This window comes from Bathycoccus prasinos (assembly GCF_002220235.1).
Source record: "Bathycoccus prasinos genomic : Chromosome_6".
NCBI classification, from domain to species: Eukaryota; Viridiplantae; Chlorophyta; class Mamiellophyceae; order Mamiellales; family Bathycoccaceae; genus Bathycoccus; species Bathycoccus prasinos.
The window spans coordinates 843,639-858,964 of NC_024003.1; the positions used below are offsets into that span (position 1 = coordinate 843,639).

At 45.1% G+C, this 15,326-nt stretch overlaps 11 protein-coding genes across 11 annotated transcripts; 5 read left to right on the forward strand and 6 right to left on the reverse strand.

Moving 5' to 3' along the window:
• Positions 1 to 64: 64 nt before the first annotated feature.
• Positions 65 to 472, reverse strand: Bathy06g04390 (hypothetical protein MICPUN_58040; the record flags this gene model as incomplete). Its single annotated transcript, XM_007512690.1, has 1 exon — positions 65 to 472. The coding sequence occupies one exon, from the start codon at positions 470 to 472 to the stop codon at positions 65 to 67; it is 408 nt and encodes a 135-aa protein (XP_007512752.1).
• A 291-nt stretch (positions 473 to 763) lies between these two features.
• Positions 764 to 1,448, forward strand: Bathy06g04400 (predicted protein; the record flags this gene model as incomplete). Its single annotated transcript, XM_007512289.1, has 2 exons — positions 764 to 962; positions 1,171 to 1,448. 2 exons carry the CDS (start codon positions 764 to 766, stop codon positions 1,446 to 1,448), a joined length of 477 nt encoding a protein of 158 aa, XP_007512351.1.
• Positions 1,449 to 1,566: 118 nt separating this feature from the next.
• Positions 1,567 to 2,182, forward strand: Bathy06g04410 (unknown protein; the record flags this gene model as incomplete). Its single annotated transcript, XM_007512586.1, has 2 exons — positions 1,567 to 2,099; positions 2,176 to 2,182. The coding sequence occupies 2 exons, from the start codon at positions 1,567 to 1,569 to the stop codon at positions 2,180 to 2,182; spliced, it is 540 nt and encodes a 179-aa protein (XP_007512648.1).
• A 99-nt stretch (positions 2,183 to 2,281) lies between these two features.
• Positions 2,282 to 3,211, reverse strand: Bathy06g04420 (conserved unknown protein; the record flags this gene model as incomplete). The annotated part of the gene is made up of 1 exon (XM_007512725.1): positions 2,282 to 3,211. The coding sequence occupies one exon, from the start codon at positions 3,209 to 3,211 to the stop codon at positions 2,282 to 2,284; it is 930 nt and encodes a 309-aa protein (XP_007512787.1).
• A 66-nt stretch (positions 3,212 to 3,277) lies between these two features.
• Positions 3,278 to 4,336, forward strand: Bathy06g04430 (unknown protein; the record flags this gene model as incomplete). The annotated part of the gene is made up of 1 exon (XM_007512720.1): positions 3,278 to 4,336. One exon carries the CDS (start codon positions 3,278 to 3,280, stop codon positions 4,334 to 4,336), a length of 1,059 nt encoding a protein of 352 aa, XP_007512782.1.
• A 94-nt stretch (positions 4,337 to 4,430) lies between these two features.
• Bathy06g04440 (unknown protein) lies at positions 4,431 to 4,895 on the reverse strand (the record flags this gene model as incomplete). The annotated part of the gene is made up of 1 exon (XM_007512286.1): positions 4,431 to 4,895. The coding sequence occupies one exon, from the start codon at positions 4,893 to 4,895 to the stop codon at positions 4,431 to 4,433; it is 465 nt and encodes a 154-aa protein (XP_007512348.1).
• Positions 4,896 to 5,568: 673 nt separating this feature from the next.
• Positions 5,569 to 9,741, forward strand: Bathy06g04450 (unknown protein; the record flags this gene model as incomplete). The annotated part of the gene is made up of 1 exon (XM_007512452.1): positions 5,569 to 9,741. The coding sequence occupies one exon, from the start codon at positions 5,569 to 5,571 to the stop codon at positions 9,739 to 9,741; it is 4,173 nt and encodes a 1,390-aa protein (XP_007512514.1).
• A 173-nt stretch (positions 9,742 to 9,914) lies between these two features.
• Bathy06g04460 (unknown protein) lies at positions 9,915 to 11,132 on the reverse strand (the record flags this gene model as incomplete). Its single annotated transcript, XM_007512502.1, has 1 exon — positions 9,915 to 11,132. One exon carries the CDS (start codon positions 11,130 to 11,132, stop codon positions 9,915 to 9,917), a length of 1,218 nt encoding a protein of 405 aa, XP_007512564.1.
• Positions 11,133 to 11,325: 193 nt separating this feature from the next.
• Bathy06g04470 (predicted protein) lies at positions 11,326 to 11,595 on the reverse strand (the record flags this gene model as incomplete). The annotated part of the gene is made up of 1 exon (XM_007512623.1): positions 11,326 to 11,595. The coding sequence occupies one exon, from the start codon at positions 11,593 to 11,595 to the stop codon at positions 11,326 to 11,328; it is 270 nt and encodes an 89-aa protein (XP_007512685.1).
• Positions 11,596 to 11,885: 290 nt separating this feature from the next.
• Positions 11,886 to 13,970, reverse strand: Bathy06g04480 (predicted protein; the record flags this gene model as incomplete). The annotated part of the gene is made up of 1 exon (XM_007512588.1): positions 11,886 to 13,970. The coding sequence occupies one exon, from the start codon at positions 13,968 to 13,970 to the stop codon at positions 11,886 to 11,888; it is 2,085 nt and encodes a 694-aa protein (XP_007512650.1).
• A 503-nt stretch (positions 13,971 to 14,473) lies between these two features.
• On the forward strand, positions 14,474 to 15,304 carry Bathy06g04490 (predicted protein; the record flags this gene model as incomplete). Its single annotated transcript, XM_007512487.1, has 1 exon — positions 14,474 to 15,304. One exon carries the CDS (start codon positions 14,474 to 14,476, stop codon positions 15,302 to 15,304), a length of 831 nt encoding a protein of 276 aa, XP_007512549.1.
• Positions 15,305 to 15,326: the final 22 nt, after the last annotated feature.

Genomic DNA, 15,326 nt, shown 5'->3' on the forward strand with positions numbered 1-15,326 from the left:
TATACTAATACATGAGACTATTATGCTCTATTATGCTCCTTCTCTTGTTTTGTTCTATTTCATACTACTCGTTCGCGTTTAATCGACCGTTCGCAATCAGTACGATTCGTCCCTCTCGATTGCTCTCCCGTTTGCTCTCGAAAACCAACTGCGCTCCGCAACAGTGACACTCGTGCTCTACGATCGAGCCTCTTCCCTCCCCTTTCTCTTCGTTATCAAAAAAAGTATACACTTCCTCGTCGCATCCTGGGCACAAACCTTTCATCGCGACTTTCCTTGCTCGCGTTTGGCCGACTCGCTTCGAGCTCGTGTTGGTTATAAACATTCCCGCGAGCGCGCCGACGACTCGCGCGAGAGAGATCTCTTTACGACCGTTATTATGATCGTCCAAAATACCCAAAAATGAAGAACTAAACACAGAAACGCCAAGGAATGTAATCATAAAGTACAAATTGACCAAAGCTTTCGTCATCGATGGATCTTCTTCAAACTTTCGTTCTCTTCTTTGTTTTTTCTTTTCCTCCTTTACAGTTCCGAGAGGAGGAACAAAAAAATCATAATCTTTTTCCTCGTCGTCGTTTCCAATCATCGCTCTTCTTCTTAGCTGCTCTCTCGGTCGCTGAAACTTCTTTTTTAGTTGATGATAATTCTGCTGCGTCCTCCTTGTTTTTCGATGCCGATGATGATGACGACACAAAAACGCTCCTGAAGGTGTCGATGATGCAACAAAAAACATTTTATATAACAAACAGTCTTGCAGAAAATGAAGAAAAAAAGGACAAGAAAAACAAGAAGGAAAAGACAGACACATTCCTCAAAATTCATACGCGCAAAAGAACTGCGAATAAAGAAACAATATAAAACGCGAACGATGAAACTGGTCAAGTTTCTCCAAAAGTTAAACAACGAAACGGTGACGATCGAATTAAAAAACGGGACCACGTGTTCGGGGACTATTTTAGGTGCGCTTTGCGAAAGTTAGAATACGCGTGCATTTCGATTCAAATTTTGATGTGTGTGTCTCATCACAACTTGCAGCCGCTTTGAAAGATCTTCTTCTTTCTCTTTTGTCTTCTTCTTCCTCGTGGTAGTTAAACAACAAACCCGCTGACCTTCTTTTCTTTACTCACGCATTCATCGAAACAACAACAAAAACAACTTTAAAAACAGGCGTAGACATTAGCATGAACACGCACTTAAAATCAGTCAAGCTCACCGTCAAAGGCCGGAACCCGCAAACGCTCGACCATCTCTCCATTCGAGGGAACACCATTCGGTATTACATTTTACCGGAATCGTTAAATTTAGACGCTCTGCTCGTCGAAGACATGCCGACGAACAAAAGTTTAAATCGATTGCCGAAAGAAGACGGAAGTGGAGGAGGTGCAGGTGCTGGTGCTGGTGCAGGGAGAGGACGAGGACGGGGACGAGGACGAGGGAGGAAATGAACATTGGATAGTAGCGCGATAGTAGAGAGATTTAGTTTCACACACATGTTGTTGAATGTAGTCATTGTTTTAGAGCTCACACTTATTTATATATATTAATCGCACACACACAATAAAAATGAACAAAACGCGATGCGAAATCGCGCTCGACCTTTCCTTGCGCGCGGTAGAGCACGATCTCGACGGCGACGACGCTTTGGCGTGCAAACTGTACAAAGACGCGTCGCGAGCTTTGGAAGATGCCATCGCCCACGCGAGGAATGGGGAGACATCTTCGATGGAGGAAAACGACATCGAGCAGATGCAGAGGAAAGTGAAGGAGTACAGAGAAAGAGCGGAGACGTTGAGTAATCGTAGTAAAGGAGGAGGAGGAGGTGAGGATGATGATACGAAAACGAACATCGTCGCCGGTGCCGCAGCAGCCGGGGCGATGATTGGATTTGCGACGATGGGCCCTTTCGGTGCGATAGGCTGGGCGTCTTCGATGGCGTACGCGTCGACGAGAAAAAAAGGAATCGCATCGAGCGTATCAAAAATAAGCGGCTCCGCGGTGATTAACACGATGGAACGAGCGAAATCGCTCAACCGGAGGTATAAAATCGACGAGAAAGTGAAAGAGAACGGGAAGATTGCGTTGGAGAAAGCGAAACAGTTGGACGAGAAATATAAAGTTCGCGAGAATATGAAAACGCAAGGGGAGAGACTCGGGAAGATGCTGGAGGAGAAGTTTTTGAGCAACAAAGAGAGCGTGTCAAAATTACCGGAGACGCCAGGGAAGCGTCGGTAGTAGTACTAGTATGAATAGTATGTTGTATTTATAGCTATAACATTTTCTAATCTAACTCTCGTCGAACCTCATTCTCTCCCTCTTCCGATTGCATCACGTACTCTAAACATTTCAAACTACCGTCCGTACCCGCCTCTCGGCACAAACGAATGACTTGCTCTCTGTCCCACTTCGTCTTCGGCACCTCTCTTAACCAACGCAAACAGTCCAAATGTCCCAGTCTCGCGGCGTATTCGCAGTGTTGCGGCCAAAAATCCGTCGTCTCGCACACCTCTTTTTCTAATATCCACTCTAACGCGTCCAACCGACCTTTAGTGAGTGCCGCCCCGACTAAAACTTCCTCGAAGAGACAGTCGTCGTCCCATTGACATCCTCTCTGCAAGAGAAAATCGATGGCGTTCAAGTGCAAGTTTCGACACGCGCGCGCGAGCGCTCTCGGCGACCATCTCCCAATTTTCACAATGTCCCTCTCTTCCAAAAACTCTAACACGTTCACTCTTCCGTTCTGTGCGGCTGCAATAGAAGCGAAATCGTTAATCGGACACCCTTTCTCTAGTAACCATTTCAATAATTCGACGTGTCCAAACTCGCACGCTTTTTGCGTCGTTCGCCAATCCCACTCGCACAAATCCTTCTCTACGACTAAATATCGAATCACGTCGATATTTCCAAATCTCGCCGCAAACGTCGCGAATCTCGTGCGGTCGATCGGACATCCGCATTCGATGGCGTATTCAATCAAATTGATCGAAGACGCGAACTCGGACGGTTTGAATTTATGATTTTGCGTCGTTGACAACGCTACCGACGACGACGATTCAGGGGAAGAAGAAGTTAAAGAAGACGAATTTCTATCCACAAACTGTTGGACGCAACGGCTGCATCTTCGCAACAATAGCAGAGAAGTCGGGTCGATTTTCGAGAGAACGTGTTCACGTGTCACCTCTGGGTAGGATTTGATCAGTTGTTCGAGCATTTTATGACGACATTAAAGAGTCGACGACGAGAGACGGAAAAACAACAACAAGCAAGGGAGGAAAAAATGGCGAAAATGCTCCATTTTTCCAATTCACAACGAACAACTTTTCTTTTTGACGACCGGACGATGAAAGCGACCGGGACGTCTTCAGGCGACGAAGAACAAGAAGAGGAAGAAGCAGACCAAGAGAGCTCTCTAACGGTTGGTGTTCGGATTAATAATAATACTAACAACGCGAGAACGAAGAAGAAGCAACAACAACAATCTCAATCTCAATCAGTTCGAGCAGGAAGCGGAGACGAATGGAACGACAGCGCTTTGGTGAACGCGTATAACGTCGCGATTAAGAGCTATCGCAATAAAAAGAGTCTCACGACGAGTGTTAAACCCGAAGGCAAGAAAGGAGGAGGAGAGTATTTGGCGGCACCAAATGCAGATGAAAGCCAACAAGAAGACGAAGAGAAGAAGTTAAAGAAAGAAAAGAAAAAGAAGACAAAGAAGACGAAGGAAGACGAAGAAGAGGTTTACCGAGAACAACAACAACACGACGGACGACGCGGTTATTACGAGCAGGAGGAGGGTGAAAACGAGCATCATCATCGCGCGAATCATGGCGAGTATTATTACTTTCAACAGCCGCCGCGCTATCCTCACTATCCTCCTCCTCGTTCGCCGTCTGATTACTACGCGTATCCTCAACAATATTCTCCTCCTCCTCCTCCTCCTCCTCCTCCTCCTCCTCAACAACAACACGTTCCTTATTATTATCCTCCTCCTCCTGGACAGTACTATTCGAATCCGTACGACTACGCGTCGTATACCAACGACCCCGCCGCAAAAGATGAAAAGTCGTCCAGAACGAGGAGCGGCGACGAAAGGAAAACGAACGACGCGAACGGTTCAAATCTATTCCATCCTCCGGATATGCGAGACTCGGCGTTACGAGCGGCTGGAAACGATGAAGAGTTGGCAAATTTGTTGTTAGCGTGGTATTATGCCGGGTATTACACCGGTCAGTTTCGAACGAACAGAAGAGCACCGTCTGTTAGGGAATCAAAGAAAGAGGATGGTGGTGGTAAAAGCGCAAAAGGCACTTCTTCGAGCGAAGAGGACGACTTTTAGAACGTTATTATTATTAACAATATATTAGATAGATGTTAGATATTATTAGATAATGAATAAATATGATTAATTTAGCAGTGACTCGTCCCGTGAGTTACTGAGCACCATCACCGCCGGTGGCCGCCGCCTCCGCTTTCTTCGCCTTTGCCTTTTCCCTCTTCTTCGCGTTCCTCTTTTGCGACTTGGTTCTCGTGTCCTCGCCCATCTGCGGCGGTCTGTTCGGGTTCGTGTTGTTGCTACTAGATTCCTGCGGTTGAACTGGTTTCGGATTCGGCGCCGGAGGTGTAGGAGCCGCTTTTTCCGCCGGTTTCGCCGCCGGTGTCGGTGTCGGTTTCGGTGTCGGTGTCGGTTTCGGCGTCGGTTTCGGTTTCGGCGTCTCGACGACTTCTTTCTTGGACGTTTGAGCTGCTGCTGCTGCTGCTGCAGGTTTTTCTTCTTGTTCAATCACTTTCTTCGGTTCCTCTTTCTTTTCCGCCGGTTTCGCCGCCGGGGCTTTCGCTGCCGCTGAAACAGCGGCGGGTTTCGTCCTTTCTTCTGGTTTGGAAGGTCCGCAGCCCATGAGTGACGCTAACTTTGTGAATATTGATGTGGATTGGTTTTCTTCTGATGAGGACGAAATGTTGTCTCTCGTCTGTTCTTTTCAATTGATCGATCGGTGTTTTCGAAAGAGGACTTTGAGAAGACGGTCTGTTTCTCTTCTTCTGCTAAAAGTCTGAACGTGAGTGATTCGAACTCGCGCTTGCGTGCGTTTATGCGTGCGTATAAAACGGTGGTGTCCGAACGTCTGTCTGTCTGTCTGTGCGGTAGTATCGCGCGTGCAGATGTAGGAGTGTCGAAAAATTCAAAGAGGGGTCACAGGTCTCAGGAAACCCCTCGAGGAAAACTTTCCTCGATTTTTTCACGAAGCAGTTCAATGAAAATGAAGCACCCCATTTTGTCAAAAGCGACCTTTGGTGAATTTAATTGGCTGTCGTTGTTGTTATAGTAACCATACACACAACGTACCACCACATGAAGGGGGCAGAGATACACACACACACACACACACACACACACACACACACACACACACACACGCGTGACGATCGAGTCTTCTCGAAAACTCCAAGAACAGCGAGATACAGATTCGTGTGTTGGGTTTTAAGACGTCCAAGGAGATACTTCCAAGGAGATATAATCAGGGCACACATCAAGTGGTGATCGAACCGGTACACTTAAAATTTAGAGACGAAATGGTGATCGAACCGGTACACATAATATTTAGAGACGAGCAGTTGGCTTTTATCGAAGAGCGGGCGACCCGGCTTGAGGCACGAGACCACGTGATGAAGGTATTAAATAAACATGCGGAGATTTCTGTTGGGGAAGAACAAGAAGAGGAAGAAGAAGAAGAAGAAGAAGAAGAAGAAGAAGAAGAAGAAGAAGAAGAAGAAGAAGAAGGAGTTGATGAAGAACGGGAGTGGAAGGAAGAGGATTTCTTTTGGGATAACGAACTCGCTCTCGCCTCCTTCGCGAGTCATACGAATGATTGCTCAAACGGCGGTCGTGATCAAATTCAGTGGCGGTCACAATCGAGCGATTTCGCGAACGAAGGAATGACCAATAATATGAAGAGAATGGTGAGGTCGAGCCAAGATCGAGAAGAGGATAAGAAGAGCCATTTGTTGCGAGGACAAGAGCGAGCTTCTGTCGAGACTATTCGTAAAGTCGATGATTGTAAAACAGACGAATGTTTGGCTTTGAATTCTATTCGTTCGAAGATTTGTCAGTTTCATTCGAAAGCGCAATCAACGAGACACGAAAATTCAAGAATTCGGAAAACAGGAACTAAAATTGAACCGATTTCATTTAGGAAGGAATTCGTTAGTAACACTTTTGATGTGACAAAAAACGCAATCTTTGAAGATTTGACAGAAGAGAGTGAACAAAAAAGTCGCAGAAAAGATACTGTTAATTCGATATACAGTACCGAGAAAATGTCTGCTTTGCTGCTCGCGCGGCACTCGCGCAGGCAGAATCTCATATCAATGCCAAGGAGGGAAGTTATGATTCCCACAATTGCGGAAATTAAGATTCAGAATCGACAACCACATGAACTGGGCGCTTCCGTTGGAGAGGGCATTCGAAAGTTTTTTTCCGATAAAAATGGCCAACCGCCGGCTTCAATAATGATCACCGCCGAACCGGGTTGCACGAAATTGAACGTAGAAACGTTCATTGCGCCAAATACGCACTTAAGAGAAAGGCGATCTTATGGAAATGAGCAGGCTACTTCTTCACGAAAATTAGGGAAATATGCTTTTGAATCTGGAGATGCGGCGTTGGGTGACGTTGATGTCGATATTAAATTTGATCAAATGAGAACAAAGAGAGTCAATGGAATCTGGATGGAAGAACCGGATATTCAAAGCGAAACGGGAGGTGAATTTTTTGAATTGAATTTGAGCAAGCACGCGATATGCACTGATCCGCAGTATTCGCAAAGTGGTAAAGGTGAATTCACCATGTCAAATGTGCCAAAAAAGGCCGAAGTTATCGTACGTGTGAATGGTCAGGTATTGCGCGAAGCTAAAATTACATGTTTTGGTGAGCACAGAAGCTCAAATTCAAGTTTTCTGCATATAAGCATTCCGCTCGATTATGCTGAAGGTTCTTTAAGTATAAGCGTCTCATGGGATGCTTCGCATCGTACAAGGATGGGGTTAGTATCTGATCCAGTCCTCGTCATGTTATCTCCAAACGCTGATCTCGTTCATGAGCTTCAATCAGCTTTGACCGAGGTGAACAGTTTGTCCAAGAATGTCTGTAACACTTTGAAGCGATATTTGAAAACGTGTTTCATTAAAGATCGTGACTTCCATTCTTACAGAAATCGAAATTTTTGTACACTTCAGAAAGATATGACACTATGGGCATTGAAGAACGGCTTTAAGAACGTTTCGAAGAGATTGCTAGAACCGCAAGTGTTCGCTTTGAAAGATGAATCATCGTTGTTGACCATAGACGAGGATTACAAAACGTACGTGTATGCAGCTACATTATCGGAGTCTATCGAAACAGTACGCGAAGTCATTTCTTTGGGAGGAGATGAGAGTTTATTCGGCACCGTTACTAGTGTTGGGAATTTAACAACGAAAGATACCGCTTTACACGTCGCAGCAATGCAAGGGAACGCAGAGTTGATATTGGACCTTCTATCAGTCGTTGATTCTATCGATTTATGGTATACTTTGAGAAATGATAACGACTTTACGCCAAAAGAATTGGCACATTTGGCTGCGCAGAGTTCTACATGTACCTCCCAAGTGCTATTACGAGTTCTTGACGCTCCGCTTCGAATCGCAGCAAATGCCGTTCACTTTTCTTATCTGGAGTTTAGATCTGAAATATCGCATGATAGGAACAGTGAGGATGATGAAACGGAAATGCAAAATGAAACGGAAATGCGAAATGAATTTGCATCAATAGATCATATCGAACAGGTCGAAATTCTCCGCGAAGAAGTTTACCCGCGCACTTTTGAACTTATCCTTGAAAGTTTCGATGCAACCGAGCAAGAAAATGACGAACAACTAAAAAAGAAGCAGCTTCAATATCTGGAAATTGCAAGTAAGATACTCGCAGACGAAGAGAACTTCTTGAGGCTTTTCTCGATAGTGCAAGCCAAAGAAAGGAGCGAAAAACTCGACGGTTCTTGCAGCACGAAAAAGGAAAAGAAATCTACTCAGTCCACAACCTCCGCATCAGAATTTAGTGCGAACGCGTTTTTTGAACAGGTTCAGTGTGGCGCAAAGTTAGGTCGTTTTAAGGCTGGATGTAAGTTGCGAAGATTTATAAACGACTATGTTGAAGGCAAGGCGATTTATGCCTTTAGCGATCCAGTGGTTGAAAAATCATTTCTTCTCGAATCTTCGTTCAACGAGCAAAAATTCGACGTTTGGAGAATCATGTTAATCTTTTCCATTTTCGTCGGAAGACATTTAATCGTGCTCGCTGAAAGCTCCGAATTTAAAGCCCTGTCCTGGTTCGTTTTAGGCGCTGCTTTTACATTACAAGCGATTATAATTTATGCTTTGGTGGTTTATTCGAAATTTTACGTGAGATACAGAGAATATATTATAATTCTGTTACAGTTCCTGTTTTCGCTGCTAGTGAATATTTCCGAAACTAAAACCGACAGAGCTTTGAGCTCAGTTTTACTCCATTTCACGGTTTTAACTATATGTTCGAGTAGGATAGAACGGCATTTGGTAACTCTGTTCTTGGCCAGCCGCCTTCTTTTTCGCGGAGTTCAGTTTAGCGCACTCGCACATACACATACGTCGAGCGTTCTCGACGTATGCTTGAACGGCTTCATCGATTTTCGGAACAGAATAGGACACGATAATTTTATCACGAGTCTATTGGTGCTTTTAAATTTCACAATTTATCTCCCATTGGAATTGAGATCGCGTCGCCAATTTGCTGCAAAATACGGCATCTTTTGGATGAAGAGAGAGTGGCAAGACGATTCCGTTGAAAGCGGAGATCAAATATACCTGAAGCAAATTCAGGAAGAAATCGATTCCCGAGGAAATGGAAACTGTTTTTCACACTTGTTTAAATATGTTTCTAATCAAACGAAAAAGTTTCAAGCGAAAGCATGCTTTGCTTTTCCGGATCCAAAACATGAACGCGAATTCATCCTCGATTCGGCAATTATGCATCGACCATATGACTGCGGATTATATGTCATTCTCTCATATTACGTTGTTGCCATGTTTTTGAAGCTATTCAACGAAGAGCAAGGTGGTTTCAAGGGGATTCAAGTTGCTCTTTTTACATCGTGTATTTACAACAAGGAAACGATGGATGATATAAACATCGCGGATGATCCTTATTTGAGTTCAACTACGGTCACGCCGATGTTTCTCTTAAAAACTTTCAGTTTGTTCGTACCAGCGATTTGCCTTAGCATTGGCATCTTCTTTCCTCGATTTTATTGTTTACATAGAGGACTTTTAGTCATGGCTATGCGAAACATATGTCCTTGGTCTGCGTACGTTAAATCGGATTATCCACAAATACTCAACTTGGTCATATATCGATCAAGCGCGTGCATATTGAACGTCAGATTGGAACGACATATTCTAAGTTTGTTCTTGAATCACGTCGTGCAACCGTATTTCATATCCAGATATATGGTCGAAACCGTAATCTCGAGTGGTCAATCTTGCAAAGGAAACAACATCATCTTACAGTCGTCCATTTTCAGTACGGAGTATCCTCTCGCTGCAAGTCTTCCTTTGGGATTATTATTCGGTTTCGCGCAAGTTTTGATCCCTTATCATCTCGAGCAAAGCCGACGGAGATTGTTCGCGTTGAAGAAACGAGAGCAAAAGGAGGCAGCGAAAAAAGTCATTTAGAAGTCATTTAGAGAGAGAAAGAGAGAAAAAGAGAGAGAGAGTTCTCGCGTTCGGCAGCGAATTCTTTCGTCTTAAACAGTTTCAACTTGTATATATATCAACTTGTATATTGTATTTGTACAACTTCATTAACATGCCTATACAGGTAAGGTTTCTATTTTTACTACTCTATTCTACTTTCTGCTGACCAACGGCGGAATTGGCGATTTGAGCACGGGCGGCGAAGAAAAGAGAGGGATTTCGTCTTTATCGGAATCTTCCTCTTCCGCATCGTCGAACTTGTTGTCCACTAAATGTTGATTCTTCTTATTCTTTTCCGTGGTGTTGAGCGTTCGCGTTTGTAAGGCGGCGGTAAACGTGGTTCTCATCATCGACGTCGATGACGTTTTTTCCATCATTTTGAGCAAAGATTCTTTGGACTTTAACTCGGATTGTAATCGCACGCACGTGGCTTCACTTATCTCCGCTCTTTCCTCTGCATCTCTGCGTTTGTTTCGCTCGATTTCTAAGCTGTTTTGAAACGAACGCGCGGCGTCGGCGTTTTGCGTGAGCAACTGTTGGATTTCCCATCGCAGCGCTTCTACTTCTTCTACTGATTGTTTTTCACTCTTTGTTTCCTCTTCTTTGTTTTCTTCTTTGTTTTCTTCTTCTTCTTCTACTTCGTCGTCGTCGTTATTCACGGCGACCAGACTCGACGAACTCTCTTCTTTATTGATCTTTTTCTTCTTTTTAGTATTACTGTTACTGTTCTTCTTGAGTAATCCTTCCTCGTCGTCCATCTGTTGTTGCCTCTCGATGCGTAATATCTTCTCTTGCAGAGACAAGTTCGACGGCGTCATTTTTCGTTCAACTTTTGACGACGACGACGACGGCGACGGACCTTGATCCGCGGAATCGTTTTCTCTCAAAGCCTCGGAAATCTTCGCGTTCGCTCTTTGCATGAACACCTTCGCGCTCCTCTCCGCCTCTTTCAACTTTTTGTTTGCCGTTTCCAACGCGTTCGTTCGTTCCAACGCTAATTTCTCCGCCTTGGCGCATCTCGCCTCTAACTCTTCCCGTTTTTCCTCGATCGAATCCACTCGCGTCCGCGCGTTCACGATGTCCAGTTTCGCTTGCGATTGCACCGCTTCCAGCATGTCGTCTTTCGCTTTCAGTTCTTGCTTTAATAAACGCACTTTCTGTTTCATTTTTACCACGAGAACATCTTCTTCTTCTTCTTCTTGGACGACTTCTTCTTCGACAAAATTGGGACGTTGTTGAAGAGGAGGAGATCCGCTCATGGAGAGAGAATCCGCGCGTTCAGTCACCGGGTGTTTGTTGTCTATGGTTACGTTCGACGATGAAAAGGAGTAGGAGGATCCTCCTTTTTGTTGTTTGTGACCTCCAAACATAATAAACTAATGAATATTTGTGTGTGTGTGTGTGTGTTTTCTGCTTTTGTGTCGAGAGTTTGAAATGTGGCGAATTCCAGTGGAAAAAAAAACGGGCTAAAATTCTACTACAATGTATTCTATATTACAACAAAACTATGACGGGAGAAGCTACTAATGCGTGATGTAATATGTAACAGTTTTGCACGCATCATCACTTTTGGGCGCGACTGAAGAACCCCCACTTGTTGTTGTTGTTGTTCACGGCATCTTTTCCTCTTTTTTTCTTATTACGTTCAATCAACCTTTTCATCTCCTCGTCCGAGGGTGGATCCGGCGCACTCGCCGGGTACACGACGTACATTCGGTTCCGAATGATTTCCTCTAAATTGCTCGGGTTCATGGCGAAAAAAACCGTCATCGCGATTGGAATGGAGAGGTAGACGGAGAATTTGAACGCTTCCAGGGAGAAGGATTTCGCCATGCTTGTGAGTTCGTTGTGTTGAATGGGCGAGTTGTTGATGAAAATCAAAGAAAAAAATAAAATTTAGGGTACGTTTACAATTTTTTTTTGTATTCTAAAATTTGTGTTAGTAAGCACATTCGACTCTGAATAGAGTTCAAATTAAGCGAATGGCCATGGGTTCGACCCCCATACGCGGTACACGCATTGTATTGCCTCGTTAGCTCAGTAGGTAGAGCGTTCGCCTTTTAAGCGTTTTTTTTGCATTAATGTGCATTCTATTACATTCTATTACGTTCTATTACGTTCTACTAATCATCACGACAGACATCCATACTCAAAACCATCTCGCAAAACGTTCTGTGCTTTCCTCGAAATTGCCGCAACGGCATTTGATCGAGCCCGTAGCACCGGTCGTCTTCGCCGCAGTTCGCGCACGTCGAATTCCATCCCCCGTCGCCAATCCACCACGGCGACCCACACGCTAAGCAAGGCATCTTTGGAAAATAATGTCCCGTAAGATTTCTGTTATTCGAGAAAACTTTCGTTTCGCCTTGTTGTTTGGTCGGTCGCAAAAACGCTTCGGGAACGCGAACGCCAATTTTGCCGCCGAGTGGCAATAATTTTTTCCCCTCTTTTTGTTCTTCTTTTTCTTCTACATCTTCTTTTGCTGATAGTTTATCCTGCGATAACAACGAAGAAGACGTTTTGTCTTTCAAAAACACTCGTTCTTTTTGTTGCATCAGTGCGACGCAACCGGCGCCGCCTCGACCTTCGGCGATGACGCCACATCGCTCCATGGTGTCTGGAACCGACTCCCAAACTTGTTGGCACGCGATGAAAAAGTTAGCTTCTTTCTTCTCGCAAAAATCGTCTCCATCAAAAGCGGTATCGTACTCGCACAAGCACGCGTCTAACATTTCGCGAAGCTTTTCGGCATCTTTGACGCCTTCAAAGACCAAATGATTCCTTCGATCGCCGCACAAACTAAAGCTTCGTCGAAACAACAACTGTTTTCGTTTTTGTTCATCATCGTCTTCGTCTGCGTCGTCTTTAAACCACGGCTTTTCGTTCACGGCATACACGCGAACGGGTTCCGAGTGTTTATGAAGCCACTGCAGAGGTGTTGTTAAGCGCGAGTTTACCCAAACGACGCCTTGTGAACGCAAGCTGGATGACAGCAACGTAGCGGTAGCGTTGATTTTATCTTTGTTGTTATTATCGTCATCATCCAAATCTAAATCTTCCGTGAACGAGACCTTCCCGTACTCTTTTCGGAGCATTAAGAACAACTTCCTGGAATCAAACGGTCGTCGCGCCAGGTACACGACCGGTGGCGGATCCTCTTCGTCCTCTTCTTCTTCTTCTACCTCTGCTATTTTTATTTCTCGCTCCTTGTTCCCGAGCGCCTCGGAGTACGTCTCCGTGCACTCCACGCAAACCTGCTCAATCTGTTTATCGTACTTGTTGTGTTCGAAAGTGATTTTAGAAACGAACAACTCGGCGTAGTTTTCCGACGCCTTTTCGGTTTCTAATATCCACTCGTCCACTCTGTTGCTCAACCCGTGAATCGTACTTCCAGAAGCGTCTCTCTCTCGCACCGCATCCGCGACTGCTTCGCCCAACTTTGCGCCTTCACCTTTAACGAGCACAGAGACGTCTTCGTTTCTAGAAGCACTCTCGACAAATATACGCTCAATTCTCTCCCTCTCTCGGACGTACTCTTCCCCTCTGGAAGAGAGCACGACGAACATTTTTACCGTTCCAATCGCTCCTTCCCGAATCTCCTCGCACGCCTTCGCAAACTCTCTAGAACTACTACTAGACGACGACGCGTCATCGTTGGTAGGAATCGGATTTATCAAAACAACGCTCATCACCGATTCCATTTTATCGTGTTGCATGAGCGCGTTCAAAACGATTAAACTCTCTTTACTCCCGAACGCAATCGAAATCGCTCGATCCTTCGCGTTGATTCTTTTCAACACGTTGTGCAACTGTTTGCTCGTTTTCTTCCTCCCGTCTACATCGTCTTCAATTTTGTTGTTGTTGTTAATGTTACTGCTGAAATCAATCGCGTGGACGCAGCTCGCGCACTTTGAACTCGCAAAAATGTGCCTCATCAGCGGATGAAACGTTTCCATCATTTTCTTCGTTCTCGTTTCGATGATGGTATCGTCATCATCATCATTATCGTCGCCGCCAACTTCTTTCGTCGTTGAAGAAAAAAGTGCATTTCGGTGAAACAAAAAAAGTAACGCCGACGGCGAGAACTGTGGCTTGTACCTCGTTCCTCTCGATATCGCGTGGACGATGATGGTATCACCAAAATCAATCTCAAGGCGACCACCACCAAAACGACCTTCTTTATGTCTTTCTTTATGTTTCCGACTCATTTGTGTTACATCATCACGACGATGCGTTTTCTACTCTCTAATAAGGGTGTCAAACTACTGTGAGGAAAAACAACAAAAATTCTGAAAAAAATCAGAACAAAAGCAAAAGGAAAAAAGTGAAATTTTAAGGCAAATTTTTTTCACTCTTTTCGCCCCAAGATTGATTGTAACACTATTCCTTCCTCTCAAAGTGTGCGTGTGAGCGTTTTTTATATCTTTCTCTGTCTCTTCTTCTCTCTTTATTGAAGCGTTTAAATAAAGCGCGAATATATATACGCACCACGTGACGGAGCTGCGATCTTTCTTCTCAGTCGTCGCGATCGAAAAGAGAGAGAGAGCGCGTTTTTGCAAGAACTTGGCGCCCGCGAAAAGAGCGACCACATCATCATCATCCAAATCATTATAGAGAAAAGGTCAGCCTCCTCTTTTCGTACTTCCAAATGATACCACCGACTGATACCGACGAAGAGAACAACGCAGACGTGGAAAGTCGACCACCGATGATGAACGACGACGACGATTCGGCGTCGGTGGCCTCGTCCACGACGTCGTCGAATTCTCCTTTATTAAACGCGGAACAAGAAATCTCTCGAATCTTGGCCAACCGACGAAACTATTACGGAGTGTTAAATCTCACGCCGCAGACGACTTCAAACGCGAGCGTGAAGAAATCGTACCATAAGATTGCACGAGTCATACACCCGGATAAGTGCAAGCACCCAGACGCGTCGGCGGCGATGAGCGTGGTGACGGCGGCGAATTCCACGTTGACTACGCCAAAGTTGAAACAGAGTTACGACTTGTATTACAACACGCAAGACGTTTCGGAAAACGCGAAATCGGGATCAAACTTTGACGAGTGGCACTCGAAATCTGGAGCAGCAGTTGCTGGGTTACCTCCGTGGTTAGTCAAAGCGTTATCGACGCCAGTTTTAGGCGCGTTCGTGATGCTTCTCATGATCTTATTTGGCTTAATCTTTGGCGCGGTGTTAATCGTCCTCTTCCTGGCGTACATGTGCGTCCACATGGTCTTCTGGGTCCTCTGTTGCTGCGGCTGCGGCGGCCACTGCTGGCCGCGATACGGCGAAGGCGCTCGCATACATGAAATTCGCCAGCGCAGATTCTTCGCCATGCTTCGCGATTACGAACAAGCGCAAATGTTCGCCGCGCAAAGAGGCGAAACGGACCCGGACCCTTCGGCGTTTTTCCAGCGGTGGAACGCGTTGCACCCGGAAGACTTGTCTTTTCCAGACGGGTACGATCGAGAGTTTAGCGGCAAAGGTAGTAGTAAAGGTGGATACGGAGCCACGGACGATTACGGCTCGTACGTTTAAAATTTAATACTGTTTTGTAGTG